Source organism: Periophthalmus magnuspinnatus, chromosome 7 (assembly GCF_009829125.3).
Source record: "Periophthalmus magnuspinnatus isolate fPerMag1 chromosome 7, fPerMag1.2.pri, whole genome shotgun sequence".
NCBI classification, from domain to species: domain Eukaryota; kingdom Metazoa; phylum Chordata; class Actinopteri; order Gobiiformes; family Gobiidae; genus Periophthalmus; species Periophthalmus magnuspinnatus.
In genome coordinates this window covers 15475993-15492778 of record NC_047132.1, presented here as the reverse complement: position 1 = coordinate 15492778, position 16786 = coordinate 15475993, and the positions used below count along the sequence as shown (strand labels likewise).

The 16786-nt window shown below is 37.4% G+C and overlaps 1 protein-coding gene across 2 annotated transcripts in view; it reads left to right on the top strand.

The window, feature by feature from the left end:
* LOC117373554 (forkhead box protein J3-like) overlaps positions 1–16786 on the top strand; it is a 73213-nt gene that overhangs the window by 32877 nt on the left and 23550 nt on the right. For both annotated transcript variants that reach the window (XM_055222897.1, XM_033969609.2), the window contains 4 exons: positions 390–464; positions 3968–4051; positions 10339–10440; positions 13976–14170. In XM_055222897.1, the coding sequence (XP_055078872.1) occupies positions 390–464; positions 3968–4051; positions 10339–10440; positions 13976–14170 (456 nt within the window). The remainder of the gene's footprint in view (positions 1–389; positions 465–3967; positions 4052–10338; positions 10441–13975; positions 14171–16786) is intronic.

Genomic DNA, 16786 nt, shown 5'->3' with positions numbered 1-16786 from the left:
GTAGACTTTGCGCATTAATGGGAGAATAGTCACAAAATATTTTAAACCATTAGGCTTGGCATCTTCCTTTTGGAATTTTCTTTCTCAACGTATGCATTCTTTACTTTAGATAATATTCCAATTAGTTAAAATATGTTTGTATGTCTGGAATTTCCCCTCTGTGGGACTAATAAAGGCATATCTTATCATATCTTTACAAGAAATGAACATTTAACCAGTTGGATATACCAAGAGTGTAGTAAGTTTTCTGTCAAAAGTAATTTCAGGTGAACCAAAAAAATTGTTCCATGCATCGCTATCGGTTCAAAATTATGGGTCTCTTCAAATCAAATGGACTTGTGATATATAACCGTCTTGACAGTGTTCTCTTTTCCTGCTTCTCTCTACAGAACTCCATTCGGCACAACCTGTCCTTGAACAAGTGTTTCCTCAAAGTTCCTCGCTCCAAAGACGACCCCGGAAAAGTATGTATTCTTTCAACACGGCACCTCTACTGGAAGAAACCTGCTTTAGCCACAATAAATATGCAATCCCGCTTCATCCTGCTTACAAATAAGACTAGATTAGCCGCACGTGCCTCGATATGCCCTTATATGCCTCTGCTAAGTCTTAAAAGCTTCACAACCAGCCGCCATGGTGAATTTCGAATGCGTTTTTCACCGTGTGCTCTTCCCATATTGATTGGGCCTAGTAATAATGCAGTGCAGGAGTAATGAATAATAAGTATATGTCGGTGCATTTGTTGGAGATGCCAGGCGTTCATGCTTTATTAGACCGTGTCCTGCTCCCATTTGCACTCAGACAAAGTGGGAGGAAGCTAAGATAAGTTTACACAGAGAGAAGGTAGAGATGTACTATAGAAACATGTGTGTTGTGAACGTGAATGATGGTTTAGTTTATTAGGTATTTGTTTCCTTATTTAGGTTTATTATAAGGAGAAAGAAATGCAGTGTTTGTTATACGGGCATTAGTAGTATTGAAAATCAGATGCAAATTGATATTAAAACTTGAATTGAAACTAGATATTCATTTGAGCAAGTATTGATACTAAAAAGTCACATTAACAGGACAGAAATGAACTTTTTCTGACCAGCTTTAGAATGATCTTGAGTTGTATCAGAACAAGTATAAGACACATAGACTAATATATGCTCATGGACCACTATGGAACCTACCTGGACGACTGAGGGATTACACAGATATAAGACCACATGGTAATATAAAAGAAAATACCGTTGTTTAATGCTAACATGACATTATATTGTCTAAATAAAGAGTGTTTTTATTGCGATATCACAATCAGTATTGAGTCTCAAGTCTATTCTGTAATATTGAAAATTAGTTTGAAATTTTAATACTGTGATAACACTAATTTGCTCTGTGGTTAAAAATGGTTGACAGAAAGGTACCGTGTCAATAGATATGATAGGAATTGTCTAAACAATTATCAAAACCTATGCTTCTGGTGGAGGGCTTCTTATTCAAGTCCCTTTGCAGTTCTAGTGTTTGTCTAATTTATAATCAGTTTTATTCATATTTTGTCCTTTTTTAGGTTATACCTTTTTTTTTAAACTATTGTAGCTATGGTCTAATCATATTTTGTACCAGATTTACTGTACTATTACTCTACTTGTGAAAAGTTTGAGATCCACTGAAATAAAGAAAAACAGCTGAGGTATTTTCAGCATTTGAATACAGAGGAAAATTAACATCTAATTTGTGGTCCGATAGGAAACCTTTTGCCAAATCCTGATAGCCTTATCCTTAACTCTATCTTAATAGTATGATTTATAACACTCTTATAAACTAGTCAGCAGAGTGGTGTTTTTTTGTTTTTTTTTGTTTTTTGTTTTTTCATCTTATCAGGAACATCCCACTAAGTTCCATTTGTCTAGTGTTTTTATTATGTTAGAGGTAGGGTAAATCACAGCAAGCAGAGATAACCTATGCAGACACAGGGAGAGCACGCAAACTCCACACATAGGCCAGCCCGGGAATCAAACCTGAGATGTTTTTGATGTCGGGCAGAAGCACTTACACCTATGCCACCAAAACATCCCTTGACTACATGATAATACCACCTAATACACTGCTTTCCCCCTACTGTCCACATTGGTAACTCTAATTTATTTTACATTATTACCTTTGTACTGTATGTCCGACCTAAAGTCTAAAGCTTTGTGATCCCTAACTGGAATAAAATCAAATCAATTACAGTAGAATAATTTGTGTCCTATCATGGAAGGTGATCTTTTAACATTACAAACCCTCCAACATCGAGCCCTCACCTTTAATTTACGAAACAAGCCTCTCTGCTTCTGCTGTTAACAAACTTCTCATCAAACTCGCTCTATGCTCTGCTCTCATTCGCTGTGAAGGGGAGGGAGAGGCAGCGGCAGGGATTTGGGAGCCATTGAAAAATGAATTAAGAGGGAAGGAGCTTTAAATAATTCAAACCTAAAATCCTTGGGCTCGGTGTATGGGTCTATAGTCTGCTGCGAAGACACAAAGAGGCGCGCTCCCTTCTGATTAGCCCTGCGCCGACCTGAGCTGCACCTTAATTCAGACCTGGATCGAATCAGTCAATATCTCTGTATGAGGGAGGAGAGGGGGGGGTGGGGCAGGTGAGCGAGCTATACACACCTCTACGGAAAAGCAGAGCATGGAGAAGCTAAATCATGCATGTGCTAACGCTAATTGGCTGTGTACCGCTCAGCGAGGTGGGACCGAGAGACTTGAGGGTGTGTGGCCTAGATCAGACCTGAACCGAAACCAGTCTGGCCCGGCCCTCCGAGTGGGGGAGAGGAGGGAAGAGAGTGAGGTGAGAAACATCTAAAAGCAATTGATTTTTCTTATTGTATGTGCTCCAGCAGAGGGTTGGAGTTTGAAAAGGGTTGCTGGTGGTTTTTTAGGGGAGCGCCAATTTAAGAGCAGACTGAGGAGAGGCAGAAAAATAACAGGAATTTGGGGAGGATTAGTTTTGAGTGAGTTGCAAGTTAACAAAATGTAACGCAACTTTTTACCAGGTACATGTAGAAGACGTTGGCCTTTATTTGGTTGGTCGATGGCGCCTTAGTCGACCAAAGTTTGCATTAGCCAACTAATCATTTTATTTATATTGTAAGGATTTATATGGAATGAGAAATGAGTGAGTTTTCTGAATTACATTACTGAGATTTTATGTGTAAAAAGGCAGATTAAACTCATGATTCACAAATTTAATCAGTCTTATCTAAATACATTGTTTCTTAGTACTTTCTGAATAAATAGTTGTTTTTGCATGGACTCCTGTGCAGGTATAGTCTTCTGGGTGCAGTCAGATACATAGAGATAGGTAATAGTTTTAAGCGCGTTTGCCACGCTCCCTTTTTAGTCGACTAATCGATCAGCAGGACAGAATAGCCCCTATAGTGTTGCTGTTTAACGTGTGCATTAGACCTTATGTTAATGTAAATGCAGGAAATATTATTCATGTTTACAGTGCGATACTCTACATAAGAAATGTATAACAATGAAAATGTATTTTAGAAAATATCTAATCATTTTTTGACATCAACACCCCGAGAGACTGAAGGTAATGTTACACACAGGTACTCTCAAACTGAATCTTATGTACTTCTTTCTTAGTCCAGTTGTCGGCCCAAGCTAAATCTCAACTACTTTATTGGGGTCATGCAATAATATTATAATGGAAAGGCCTTATTCTTGAGTTTAAATCTTGCACACATTTTGCTTCTATGACAATAAAATTTAATCTAACCTAATAGAGTTTTAAGTTTGTCTGTTTATAATTTTGTACCAAGGTCTTGGTAAGGAGTATTTAACTTGAAAATTGGTCTACTGTGATGGCTACCCAGACATAGTAAATGCAAATTCTGAACTTACATAACCAAAGCAGAACTAAACTATAAGACAAATCCCATTATTTATACGCAGCTCATTGTCCTTTCATCCTTGTGTCTTCTAGGGTTCATATTGGGCCATAGACACCAATCCCAAAGAGGACTCAGTGCCCAGCCGACCCAAGAAGAGGCCTCGTTCTGGAGAGAGGGTGAGTGATGCAAACCACATGAAAGCAGCTCCCCGTCGGGAAGTGGGCCTGTGGACCTTGCTTAACGTGTGTGAGCAGTAGGCGAGTGGGTTAGGCTTGAAAAATTGTGGAAAATCATTATCATGAGAATCATTGAAGTGGAACTAAACACTAAATCAACATTTTTGCTACTAAACTGTGTGTATGATGTTTTTTTAATAGTATTGTTTTCTGTTCCTGGTCCTTTTTTGGCAAATTTTGTGCAAACTAGGTAAATTTGTAAATTGGTGCTCGAACACGTCTAAAACTGAGTGTTTGCTACAAAGTATTATGTAACATTGCGCAGGACTCCAGGGGCGGAGTTTGAAGTGTGGACACCTGTTACCAGTTGGCAGAGTTTAGGTGTTTAGCCCCACTTTAAATCAGTTTAATTAATGTGGCATCTGCTATTTTGGTAAAAATCACTATATCATCAAATTTTTTCTATGTTGCCATACACAGAAGAGACACTTTTTGCCACCGATTGTTCAGCCTTAGCAAGTGTGCCAACTGCCAACTGAGTGACAGTCAGATTTAATCAATTGCAATGGTGTAAACTATCTGGAGAAGCAGATGATTACCTCATTACAAGGCAATTTAAAGACACTAGGTGTATATGAATTGTGATAAAATCTAAATTGTCAAGTAGTTTTGTAGTAAAAGCCAAAGTTAAATCTGTCATCTAGACAAAGAGGAGGAGCGATTGCTGGTGAACACGGCTTTATATGTATCTGCAGGGAGGAGCTAACTACACTGAAACTGTAAACAGCTATTGTTTACAGCCTGAATACTAGTTTTGTTATTAATTAATAGTTTTGTGTTATTAATATTTTTAGCATATCACCCAAGTCCTGTAGTGTATATATGTTATGGGATATATAGTTACTTCATAATGTTCATTTTGTGCAGTATCTCATTTCAATCCAATGCAATTCATAAATGCAACTTATATTATAATCTAACTATTCTAACATGGATGACTTATGAATATACAGTGACTCACTGTAGATGTAAATCAAATGAAATAATGAAATACAAATTCACAGCCTGCGTCATCATTACAGTATTAGCAATATACGCTCCCTAATACATTTCACAGTAAATCAAAGAGGCAGCAGGGTGCATGCTGGGTAATTTTCCCTCTACCACAGGAGCAGCGGGGGGAGCAGACGAGAGGTAGATTTGAGTAAACTGACTGACAGCGGTGGCTTCTATAAATATATGTAAGTCATTAACCTCAAAGTGAGACACAGGGTTTGGCTGCCTCCGACCGGATCTGATACAACTCTGCTGCTTTTATGGGAATCATTATAACACAGCATAAACTACATTTTTAATATGAATCTATTTTAATTGTAATTCTGTTTCTTTTGATGTGAATGTGAAATTAAACACATTAACAGCACTGTATATTGCTCTATCATTTTAGTTAAAGTTGTACTCTGTGACTTTGTCTGCATGGAGACGTTACAGAATTGCATTAAACTTGTTTATCTTCATGGAGGATCTGTGGAGAGGAGGCTCTGCTCACAGTAAGAATTCATGTTTTTCAAGGTCATTTCCTTTTTTTTTAGCAGAAAATACCTGTAATTGAATAAATGTGAGAGACAGGTTTAGTACCATTTTCTGAAACATTCAATAACAATATCTCATCTCCATGGAGACAAGCAGGTGCGGACTCTACCACAGAAGTTACATGGTGCTCCTTTAAAGCATTGGCATTAGGATACATTTTCTTATGTGATTAAGTATGGTTTCCCTCCATTTAGTATATTATGTAAGCAGAATGCAACAACATCTGCACTGTCAACAACTCTATTTATATAACATTTTATTGATTGCAAACCCAGAAGAGCTGTGTGAATCATTATATGACATTTTGGGATAACAGCGGGTTGGCTGTGCTTTGAAGGTCTTTATATAAAAACTAGCAATGAGCATTTTAGCCACAACCCTTCTTTGCCTTATCACCTCTGCTGCAGTAGAACTACCAGACACCGCAGCCTCTCCATCTCCTCCTCACCACCCTGCTATACTCTGTCTCCAGCTCATCATTTGATTTTCTTGGTTGAAATATTTATATATAACCATTACTAACCAAGCAATAGGCCTAAGCAGCATACTCAAACACTATTTTACCCTTAATTACTCCCTCCATCTTTCAGTCTCTCCTCTCGTTTTGACTTTGTCTACTCCTGTTTGTGGCTGCAGCCTGACGGTCTCTCGGGAACCCGGAAAGTGCGCGTTCGCTGCGAGGTACAGGCAAGGTAAATGAGGGAGGAATTTGAGAGATTTAAGAAGACATCAAGGTAAAAGTCCATTTGCGGAAAAGCGAGAGAACGGAGAGATAGACAGAGGGGGAGAAAGTGTGTGAGAGAGCTGGTGTTCTGCTTAATTACCACAGCAGGGCCTCGGGCTGCAGTTAGACATATTTTCTTCACCAGCAATGTTTTTTTTTTTCTTTTTAAAATTACAAACATTAATTAATTCCGAGGCTTGTCATCTCGTCTTACATGGATGGACCCCTCCGACCCTTTCTCTCACGCATCAGTAGAAGCGCTGGCAGACAAACTGGAGGCTGTCACACGGGCCAAGCAAGGAACGCAAAAGGCCAAGACATACACTTAGGGAAAATGTATGTTTGAGTAGCACTCTTTTTAATTGCCATGTTTAGAAGGCTTTACAGTGCTGCATTGAAAGTTATAGTATAGAGCTTATAATCCATCAACCACAGGTTTAGTTGAAAAAGCATTTTGCACCAACTAAATAACTACCTAAATATTGCCATGTCTGGGTGTGTAGATGAAATCTGCAAATTTAAGGTGATAGTGGCTGAGAAGGTGGAGCAGTCGTGTGAAAATCAAAAGGTTGTTGGTTCAAATCCCTCTCACCCATTTCCATCATTGTGTCAACCTCATAACAATTCAATACAAAACACTATGCATGACTCACAAAACTGTAAATTGATGTTGCACATTATAACTGTATTTCATTATCAAAACTGTGAATTCTTTAACTGTAATACATAAAGCTATATTTTTCCTCCAAATAAAAAATATAGTGTTGCTAAATTTTTGTTGTACTATTATAGATGTATTTTTTAATATTTAGTGGTAATATTGAAGTAATAAATTCACCAAGCAATGTGCATTAATCATAATATTTTAAATTTCTTATCATATTTAATGTCGCCTCAGTTGAAACTACATATTCAAAGGCCTTGAAACCACATGGTTCAACATGAGGTAGATACTGATACTATGACAACTTCATAATTAAGGTTTCTCTGTTTATTAGTGTTAATTCCAATAGAAAACCATTAAACATTTCCTGAAAATGGGGTATTACGGAAAATCTACTTTTTGGGGCTTTCTACCATGTTATAATATTGTTTCCTAATTAAATGTCTGAAGTGGTTTTATATGTCATCTATGCATGTTTGAGTAATCTAGCAATCTCTCCTGGGCCCCTCCTTACAGTTAGCGGTACAATTCTGTCCAGTGTTTAGCCGACAATCCTATGTCACCCATGCTCCCACACCGCCGTTTTTCATAAATATACAACAGCATGACATGAAATACTATACTACAACTTCACAAACGTCACGCGATGTGCAGTAGTTTCAGTTGGGGAATGCATGCTGATTGTGTTGTGACAGCACTCTGAATGGGGAGTGATTTAGCATGGAGAGCAAAGGGAGGGTTGACAAAATAGAAAAGCGAATCGTTATCAAATGATCATGTTAATACGTTGTTTTCGGCAAAAATAGCATTTTCAAAACAAAAGTTAACACAGTGATCTAAATGTTATGCGTGCACAGTTAATACCCTATAAAAGTGCGTTACTGTCTTTTTAATTTAAATTTCAGTTTGAATGCTAAAAGAGTGATGTTAAAACCCCATGACTTTACATACACACAATCACATTTTACACCCCCTATCCCAGCACATAAAGATTGTCAGCAGCTAACAGCCTTATACCTCTGTCCTTTTCAAACTAGTACTTTTGGCTAATCACCTTTTATACTGTTCCCTCCTTGTCTCCTCGTCAACTCTGTTCCGTCTCCCTCACTACTTCACCACAAAACCAACATCCAGTTTTCCGTCGAGTTTATCATAAATTACAGATTGCATTGTTACCGACCAATCCTCTTACGGTAAGCAGTTTTGAGGAGGCAGGCGGCTGTCGTGAACTCTGAAAGGACTGAAGAAAACGCGTCAACTTTAGCCCCTCATTCAGCCTAGAATACTCCCCACAGGTGCGGTAACCAAATACATGCCAATAAATGCTATATTTTATACAAAAATACTCCAAACTCTACTGTGAAAAGACAAACGCATACTTCACATATGGTACCAATAAGCCAGTGATACAGCTGTTACTACTACTGCTTCTATTGATCTCTATTACTCCTACTACAAGTACTGTGATTACACTTACACTGCTGTTACAGCTACTTAGATTTATAATTAGCTAAAAGTCTTAAATCACGTATTTAGATAAGGACAAACATACTGTTACTCATAATGTTACTATTATCACATTTTCACTACTACCAATGACAAAATACAATAACTACACTATTAAAGCCTTAATAAACTGTGAAGAAAAACTTTAATTCTTAATTAATTATATAGTTAATTGAGAACTATTCTGCCTTAGTAGCTACTTAATCAAGGGGCTAGGGTATTTATTAAGCAGTTACTAAGCCGGAATCTTTCTTTACACAGTATTTCTTCATTTTGAATTCTTAATGCTTTATTATTATTATTATTATTGTAAATAAAATTACATATTTAGACACATTTTTATTAAACTTGTATTACTTTTATTAAAATGTTGCAATATTTACTCTATTTTTATTTTCTTGTTATGTGAAAGTCTACATAGTAGTTTATATTTTAAGTCCTGTCTGAGTCTGAGCCTGAGGAGATTGTGTGGTGATTCAGGAGCTCATTCAAGCAGCAGTCATGGGTTCCCTTTAACCTTTGTCACTTTGAATTTGCCTCCTCATTTTGTCAGTCACCCTACACTTAGATCAGTCATGTTTACAGCTCTTACTGATTAGTTAACTAACCTTGCAATTAACACAATAATTTGTTTTATAATTTTATATTGTATAGGACTAGAATGTGTATATAGGTTTTTCACTCTTTACATAGTGACACTGCTAAGTTGCTGAGCTCTGGGGACAAAATGATGTAGGTGTCAATCTTTGTCTGTGGTCTCGCTAAACACCACCAATCTGCATACCTTATATTTCAGCCATATAAGGTATGTCGATAAAACTGTCCAAGGAATCATCACTAATGTGGTTTTTGACATTATATTTTTTTATTATTCCAATGCCAATTACACTCAACTTTCAGTAGCCTTTTTAAAGTAAGTTTTATTATAGATCTTTCTCTGTATTCTAATTTTGCAACACAACAACTGCAATATTATACATTTTTCAATATATATTTTCAACCTCTATTTGATCCAATAAAGAATGAGCTTCTGTGTAACTGTATATGTAAAAACTGTGGAACTAAACACTAAGGGCATTTTCACACTGCCACTAGTTTGGCAATTTGGATCAACTTAATATCAATCCCCAGAAGCAGACTAATATCCTACTGCCTCTGTCTGCGCAAGTAAGCCTGTGTGTTGTTCCAAAAGCTTTTTCACCCCCGCCACCACACCTCCTCTAGTTACACGAGTCACAGGTGAAAGAAAAGACCAACCATAAGGGGAAGGCAACTGTGTCTGGGCATATTTACAGGCCTCTGTCCACTTGAAGCGCGTTGTCAAATTCGGCAATCAGCTGATGAACTCTCACTCTGGCTCAATGTGCATGTTTGAGGTGAATGATGCATGATGTATATGAACAAGTCCCAAAACTAAAGTAAACAGAACCAACTAGTGCACACCGAGGTCGGTCCACAGAGTGCACTAATATGTGTGAAAATGACCTAAAACTACTTTCACCTCTAGGTTAATTTGTAGCCTTATGTTTAAAAACTGTCAGTGCCTCCAGCAGCCAATGTAATTTTAGGTCCTACATGACATCACCCAATTACAAACACCTGGCTGCAGGGGCGGAGTTTGAAATGTGGATACCCGTTAGGCCAGTCACAATGTTCTTACACCCCCAGACCCTCCTCCCCCTTACTGTTTTCTTTAGTCTTCCAGGTACGGCCCAGTTTTGCACCTCTATCTGAAATGTGGTTGTGGGTGAAGTTTAGGTGTTTAGCCCCCACATTAATGTGTGTGTTTTGTCCTTTCAGGCATCAACTCCGTATAGCCTGGAGTCTGAGTCCTTGAGGATGGACTGCATCATGTCTGGAGGAGCGTCCCCTACACTGGGCATCAACTCTGTCACTAACAAGGTACAAACCATAGGGGGCGACAAGGAGCAGAGCATATACTCGCATTATTAACCACAGAACAACTAGGAATATAAGTATGTATGAAATAAGAGTGAACATAGTGTGATTTAACTTGTATGTAGTCAAGTTAATTAATGTACTTAGTTTATATGTTCTTTAAGCCTCTTTACCAGATTTTTTTTTCCATTTACCGTATTTGAGCACATTTTTTCTTCCCCCAGTACAAGTTGTATAAGCGGCTCTCAAGGTCAAAATAAGTCACCTGCATGCTGTCTGCATCTAATTATAATGCGTTTTATTGTCTGTTAATCAGTTCTTAACTTTACCATCACTGCAAAAAAAAAACAAAAAAAACACAACAAAACTCCTCTCCATCCCACTCTGTTGCGTTAAGCCCTTATAAATGCATAAAGTAAGAGAGGAATAATTTCAAACTGCAAACAGTTTAAAATTAACTACTTCTGTTTTTCACGTTTTTGAACAGTAAAAATTAGGTACAGTGCCTTTAAGTTTTAGGGTGAAATTTGAAGGAGCTAACCTAGTTTTCTGTTTAATTTGTTTTGCAATTATGTTTTATATTTAATGGCATCATCAACTATGCATGTAATTAGTCACTGCCTTGTCACAGCCCTTATTAAAAATGGTTTCACAAAAAAAAAAAAAAAAGATTTATAGACTTCGTCTTGGAATTTTGATTTGGACAGTCATTGTGCTTTTGGTCACTTTGTTACTACAGTATTTTATTTATTTAAAAAGGTTCAAAATAAGGGAAGTAATTATATATGTAAAAAAAAAAAAAAAACTGTCTTCACATCACATCTGTCCTGGGATGTCCTGTCTGCTTTAAACCTTGCTCCAGTCTCACCTCTGCACTCTGACCTTTAACCTCTCATATTGTCTGTACTGTCTGTTCCATAATGCGTTGCTGTCTGGGGCTGACAGCTTACTCCATTTTTCCAGTCAGCTTTTCTTTGAACATTTCCCAGAAATGACTATTCAAACCACACTGATCTGTCTGTTTTTCTAGTTACACCACTGAACCACACTTTGAAATCAACCAATATCAGTATTGTATGCAGTCATTCATCCATTCATCCATTCATCCATTCTTTTACCATTCCATTAAAAGTAGTAGTGACAAAAAACTCTGTCAATGATAAATTCTGGTAAATATTATTTTGAATTTTTTTTTTATTTTCTAAAAACTTTTCATCGTTCCTTTCATGGTGACTAGACATATCTATTGTGTTCTCCCAGGACCCACCAGACACTCATTTATTTTCTTTTTTTTTTTTTTTTGGTTTATCAAAATGTTCAATAGTACATTAACCTTTTTTTTACCTTTTAACATCCACTTCTAGTTATATTACTTACCTGTACTTACTAATATAGCAATTATAATCCACAGCAAATTAAAACCAATTTATCACACATTATCACATCTTACACATTATGATATTAATTCTACATTACAGTAAAAGTGTTCATATATTTGTGATTATTAGTGTGGTGTTTTTCTAAATAATTACTTTATTATTAAGTTTAGTACCTTCAACCTCAGTGACTACTGCCTCAAAACATTTACAAATGGTCAAGTACAGGGCTTCATCAGACTGATATAAAACATATAGAACAATTTTCAAATGATATTCACATTTTTCTCTACATACCTGCTTCTTAATTACTGCTTTCTACTCTGCTCAAACATCTCCCTCTGGTCTCCTCAGTTACATTTGGGCAGCAGCGTGAAAAGCCTGTAGACAAAAGAGACTGACCTTACACTGATTATCCGCTCTCCTTCCATGCAGAGCTGTGCTGAAAGGGGGACACAGGCAGGCCTTGGACAGACGCGCTGCTTTAAAACACTATTCAGATGCTGTTAGTCACCACTATACATTTCAGAACAATGACTCAGGAGCTGCAGTAGCGTCAGTGATATCAGCCCACGCACTCAGACAGGTGGCACAGTCTGCAGATGTAGCCTTCCGCTTCTCAAGGCTCACTCCAGACTGCTCTGTGGGGATTTCATCTAGTTAGGGGAAGTAAAAAATGTATTCCATCTTGTTTTTTAAACTTTATCCATACGTAACTTCTGCATATAAATGCTAACATATTCAAATATCACAGTACACTTTTAACATAATATTTACCTCACAGTATTTGTGAAATTGTGGTTAACAGTAAAGTGGTTGTGCTTTTACACTAAAATGCCTCCAGGATCCTTTGGTGCAATTGTATGTGTCATGTGAATGAAACACTGCATTTAGGCCCAGGAACTGGAATATACTTCACCATTGCACATCAATATACTGTAACAACATGTATTGTGTTTAATATTATTAATTCCCAGTAATTTTTAATTCAGTCTTATTTTTTGCACACAACTATATCAATCATAATATAATGTTTTGTGTATCAATGCAAAATTGAAAATATATAGAGGGAAAATGATTAAAAACAACATAGGTTTGGAGGCCGTACCAGTAATGGATCGGGTTCCCATTAAAGATCTTCAAATAGGGACTGTATATTTCAAGGAGTAATGGCTCTCGGGCGTATAAAGACCTAAGTAATTGTTGTAGTTAAGACATTTTAAAATATAACTTTTGATTAACCACATTTTGGGCTCAGTCCCTATCCCTAAGTGTCATTTTGTGTGCTTTACAGCCCTCCCAGTCAGATACCAAACAGTTGTTTCTCAGTTGTTTGGATGTTGCTTCTCTAAACCTCACACATATTCTCCATGGCTTTCCTTCTTTTACAATTAAACGTAGCCTGAAGGTACAGGGTTCTGCTCTGCTTCACCCACGTCAGACTGAACAAAAGTCACTCACAAGCGGGTCTTTTAACAGCCTTCTGATCCTGGGACACCAGACAATATTTCTACATGTCACTCTTTAGAAATATCAAGTCAACTTTGCATTATTCTGGTCTAAAAAGGATGTGTTAGCTGCCATACAGAGGGCAAGGAATGACTTAATTTAAAATCTGTGGCATTAAAAGTTCACGCTGTAATATGGCACGGTTTCACAAACAAGTGTATTTGTTTCAAATGAAATGCTTTTCAATGCTTAGTGCAAATAAGCCCCTAGATATACTCATGATCCATACTCAGGTGCCTGTTCCACTGCTGTGGGTAAGCATTTGTCCACCAACCAGGGGATTGGCTGCTGAACTCTCACCTGAGCTTATATATACTGTATAGCATTTATCTCAAGCAGCGTTTCCCAGAAAAACAAAACAAACAAAAAAAACAAAACAAAAAAAAACCTCTTGTAAATTGTAAACCTTTAAAAATGTTTTGGAGGATTTTGAACATAAAACAAGAAAATGTTAATAGTAATAACTGATAATATACTACTACAGTAAACCTAGTACCTGAATTGATGGGTCTCAGAGTGTGAGACAATGTAGACGGGGTGCTTGGGACAAAAAAGTTTGGAAACCATTGCTCTAGAGACTGTATCACTTTCGTCTTTTCTTTCATAGCAGTATACTCAAGTGCTCTATCTTTATGTTATTTATTTGCCTATAGGTGGCACTGTACAATCCTGAGCCAGAGGGCAGCCACAGTCCTGGGAGTTTGGGAGGCAGCCTCAGTAACAGCCTATCGGAGCAGAGCATGTCTTCTGTCACAATCAACAACATGAACAACATAAATAACCTAAATAATCTGAACAGCATGTCCACAGCAGGAGGCAGTGGGACCAGCGCACACGGCTACACTCCGGTAAGAGAAGCCTAATCTAAGGGCACTTATTCTACACACTGCTGTATAGGTTTAGAAGCCTATCCTGTTTTATGCATTATTTAGACTTTTCAGACTTTTTTCATCATTTTTACCACCTTTATCTTTAATCACCTGCAACACCAATGATATTTTTTATACTGAAAACTTTATTTGTGCTTATGTTTGGCCATGAAGAATACTAGCAGAGGGAGCTAGGATTTGAGGAGTGAAGTAATTTTAATATAGCAAGAAATTGTAGCAGTAGGTTAGCTGTAACCTGGCCAGCAAGATTCACAATATTTGAGTTCACAAACTCACGAGAATCCATCTGGCCTGGCTCCTGTTGTTGTGATTGCCCAGACCGCTGGTGGTTCACACCAATCACAGAGCAGCATTGTGGTTTTGGTGGAAGCCAAAGATGAAGCACCCAAACAAACCAAAACAAACATGGCGACACAGAAGGACGTACTTCAGCCTATTTTAGCAAAAATACTGACTATTTCGTTTTTGAAAAACATGCAGAGGTAACCTCTTTGTTCATTTGTGAATGGGAAAGATGTCTGAGCTTTTCTCTAAACTGAATGTAGCAAAAATGTGGTTTCTGGGCTTGTTCTGCTGTTGTGACGCTTCTGCCAATCATCTTCAAAATTTTCATCATGGTAAGCCGCCTTTTCCTGATCGTTTTCAGTCAGACTCTTCCAGATTGATGCGAAAAACTCAAATAAGAGTACTTCGCATATCAAGCCGGCATGTATCAGGTTAAGTTAGCTGTATTGTAGCAGAAATTTGAGTGTGGACATTTAACTGAATGATCAGTGTTGGTGAAGGTGTTAAAGTTGGAAGAGCACTGACATGAATTGTGGGAGAACATTTTAAAATATGTTACTCAAAAAGGCACAAAACAACACATGCAGTTATTTACTTTATTTGATTTATTACGTCCACTTTTAGCTGTAGAAAAGCTGTCCTTACAGTCGTCTACACCATACACAATTTACCTCTATATCAAAAACAACATAAAAGACAAGAAAACATCCTATGGATATGTTTTTGATGAGGAAACATGGTATGGCTTATTATGGGACAATTAATTCAACCAAGGCTTAGATGAGTGATGTGCGATGGAGAGGAGGAGCTGGAGAGGCTGTTAGTCCTACTTCTACAGTGGAGATGAAGTTGATGAGGGTTGTGACCCATGGAAAGAAGAAAATGCATTCGTTTTAGACTGCCTTTTACCAATCTAGTTCTGTACCAAACTTCAACACATCATTACGACTTCTAATCTTTTTTCATCAACTTCAAACTCATATCTTGATTAGCAGTCCCTTACAGCCTCATCATATAAACCAGTTTTACAGTTAGCTCCAATCCGCACAAATTACACCCCACATTGCCATTATTTTCCCTTTGAACAGCTGCTCTTCTTTTACGACTCTCCTCCTCCTTCTCCTTCGTTCACTGCTGCACCTGCTCCAGCAAAGGTCACCGCAATCTCAGCTCGTTAACCTCCAAGTCTGGCGGCCATCTTGTCTATCCCTCCCCGCTCCTTCACCTCCTCCACCTATGGCTCGCTCTCTGTCATCTTTCTGAAGATTAATCCGGTCGGGTCTTTAGGGTGTAGGGTTAGTGGAGCCTCTTTACCTGGTGGCCTGGCTTCCCTTGTAATTTTCTTGTTTTTTGCATATTTCTTGTAACCAATTAACCTAATGTCCCCATATGCTAATCAAAGGAAAACAGACAGTCTTTTGTTGCTATAGGAACTGACAATGATTTGCCGGGTTTTTCGACTGTACAAATGTCTTTTCTGTAGTAACCAGAAGCATAATATAAATTGAGGAGGAGACAATATGGATAAAGTACCTTACCCAGTAACAACATCAGTATCCTGAGTTTGAACCAGTTACCCTCCTGTTTTTGGATGAATGCTCACACTGCTGCACCATTGTTGCCATAAAGTATTTATTTATTTTTTAGTTCTGCTGCTCTTTAGAGTTTGTTCATGGCTTAAAACTAGAAATTTGTTATAATCCCTTCTAATATGAATAGAAGAATTAGTAGTAGTGCTAAATATCAGCTCCTATGTCACACCCTCAATTTACCTCCTTATATTACTTTGCTACACAAATGGGGGCATTTTTATAAACTCGAAATTTCCAAATTAAGTAAAATATCGTAAATTGTGTGCAAAAAGTTTTTGATTTCCATGGAGATTAACAACTGATTCAAATTGAGGAAAGTTTGGCTCGGTGTGTAAATGAGAGCAAAATTTGGACATTTCAATATTATGGATACATTTTGTAGCCCAAAGATCATAAACTGTGTACAGAAAATTAAATAACTTTTGAGGACCCACAAAATTTTCACAAAATTTGAAAATATTCTGATAAATGCCCAAGGAGGAGCTCATAAAAGTATCATATTTTTTAAAACATAGCAATTTGTGAGATTTGGTTTGATTTTACCATTAGAATAACATGTATTTAATGTTTCATATAGGGAGAGTCCAATGAGAGTACCAGACTATTTTTTCATGAATGTCCTATTAAAATACAATCAATCAATCAATCAATTTTATTTGTAGAGCACCTTTCATGCACACAGACAACTTTAAATGTC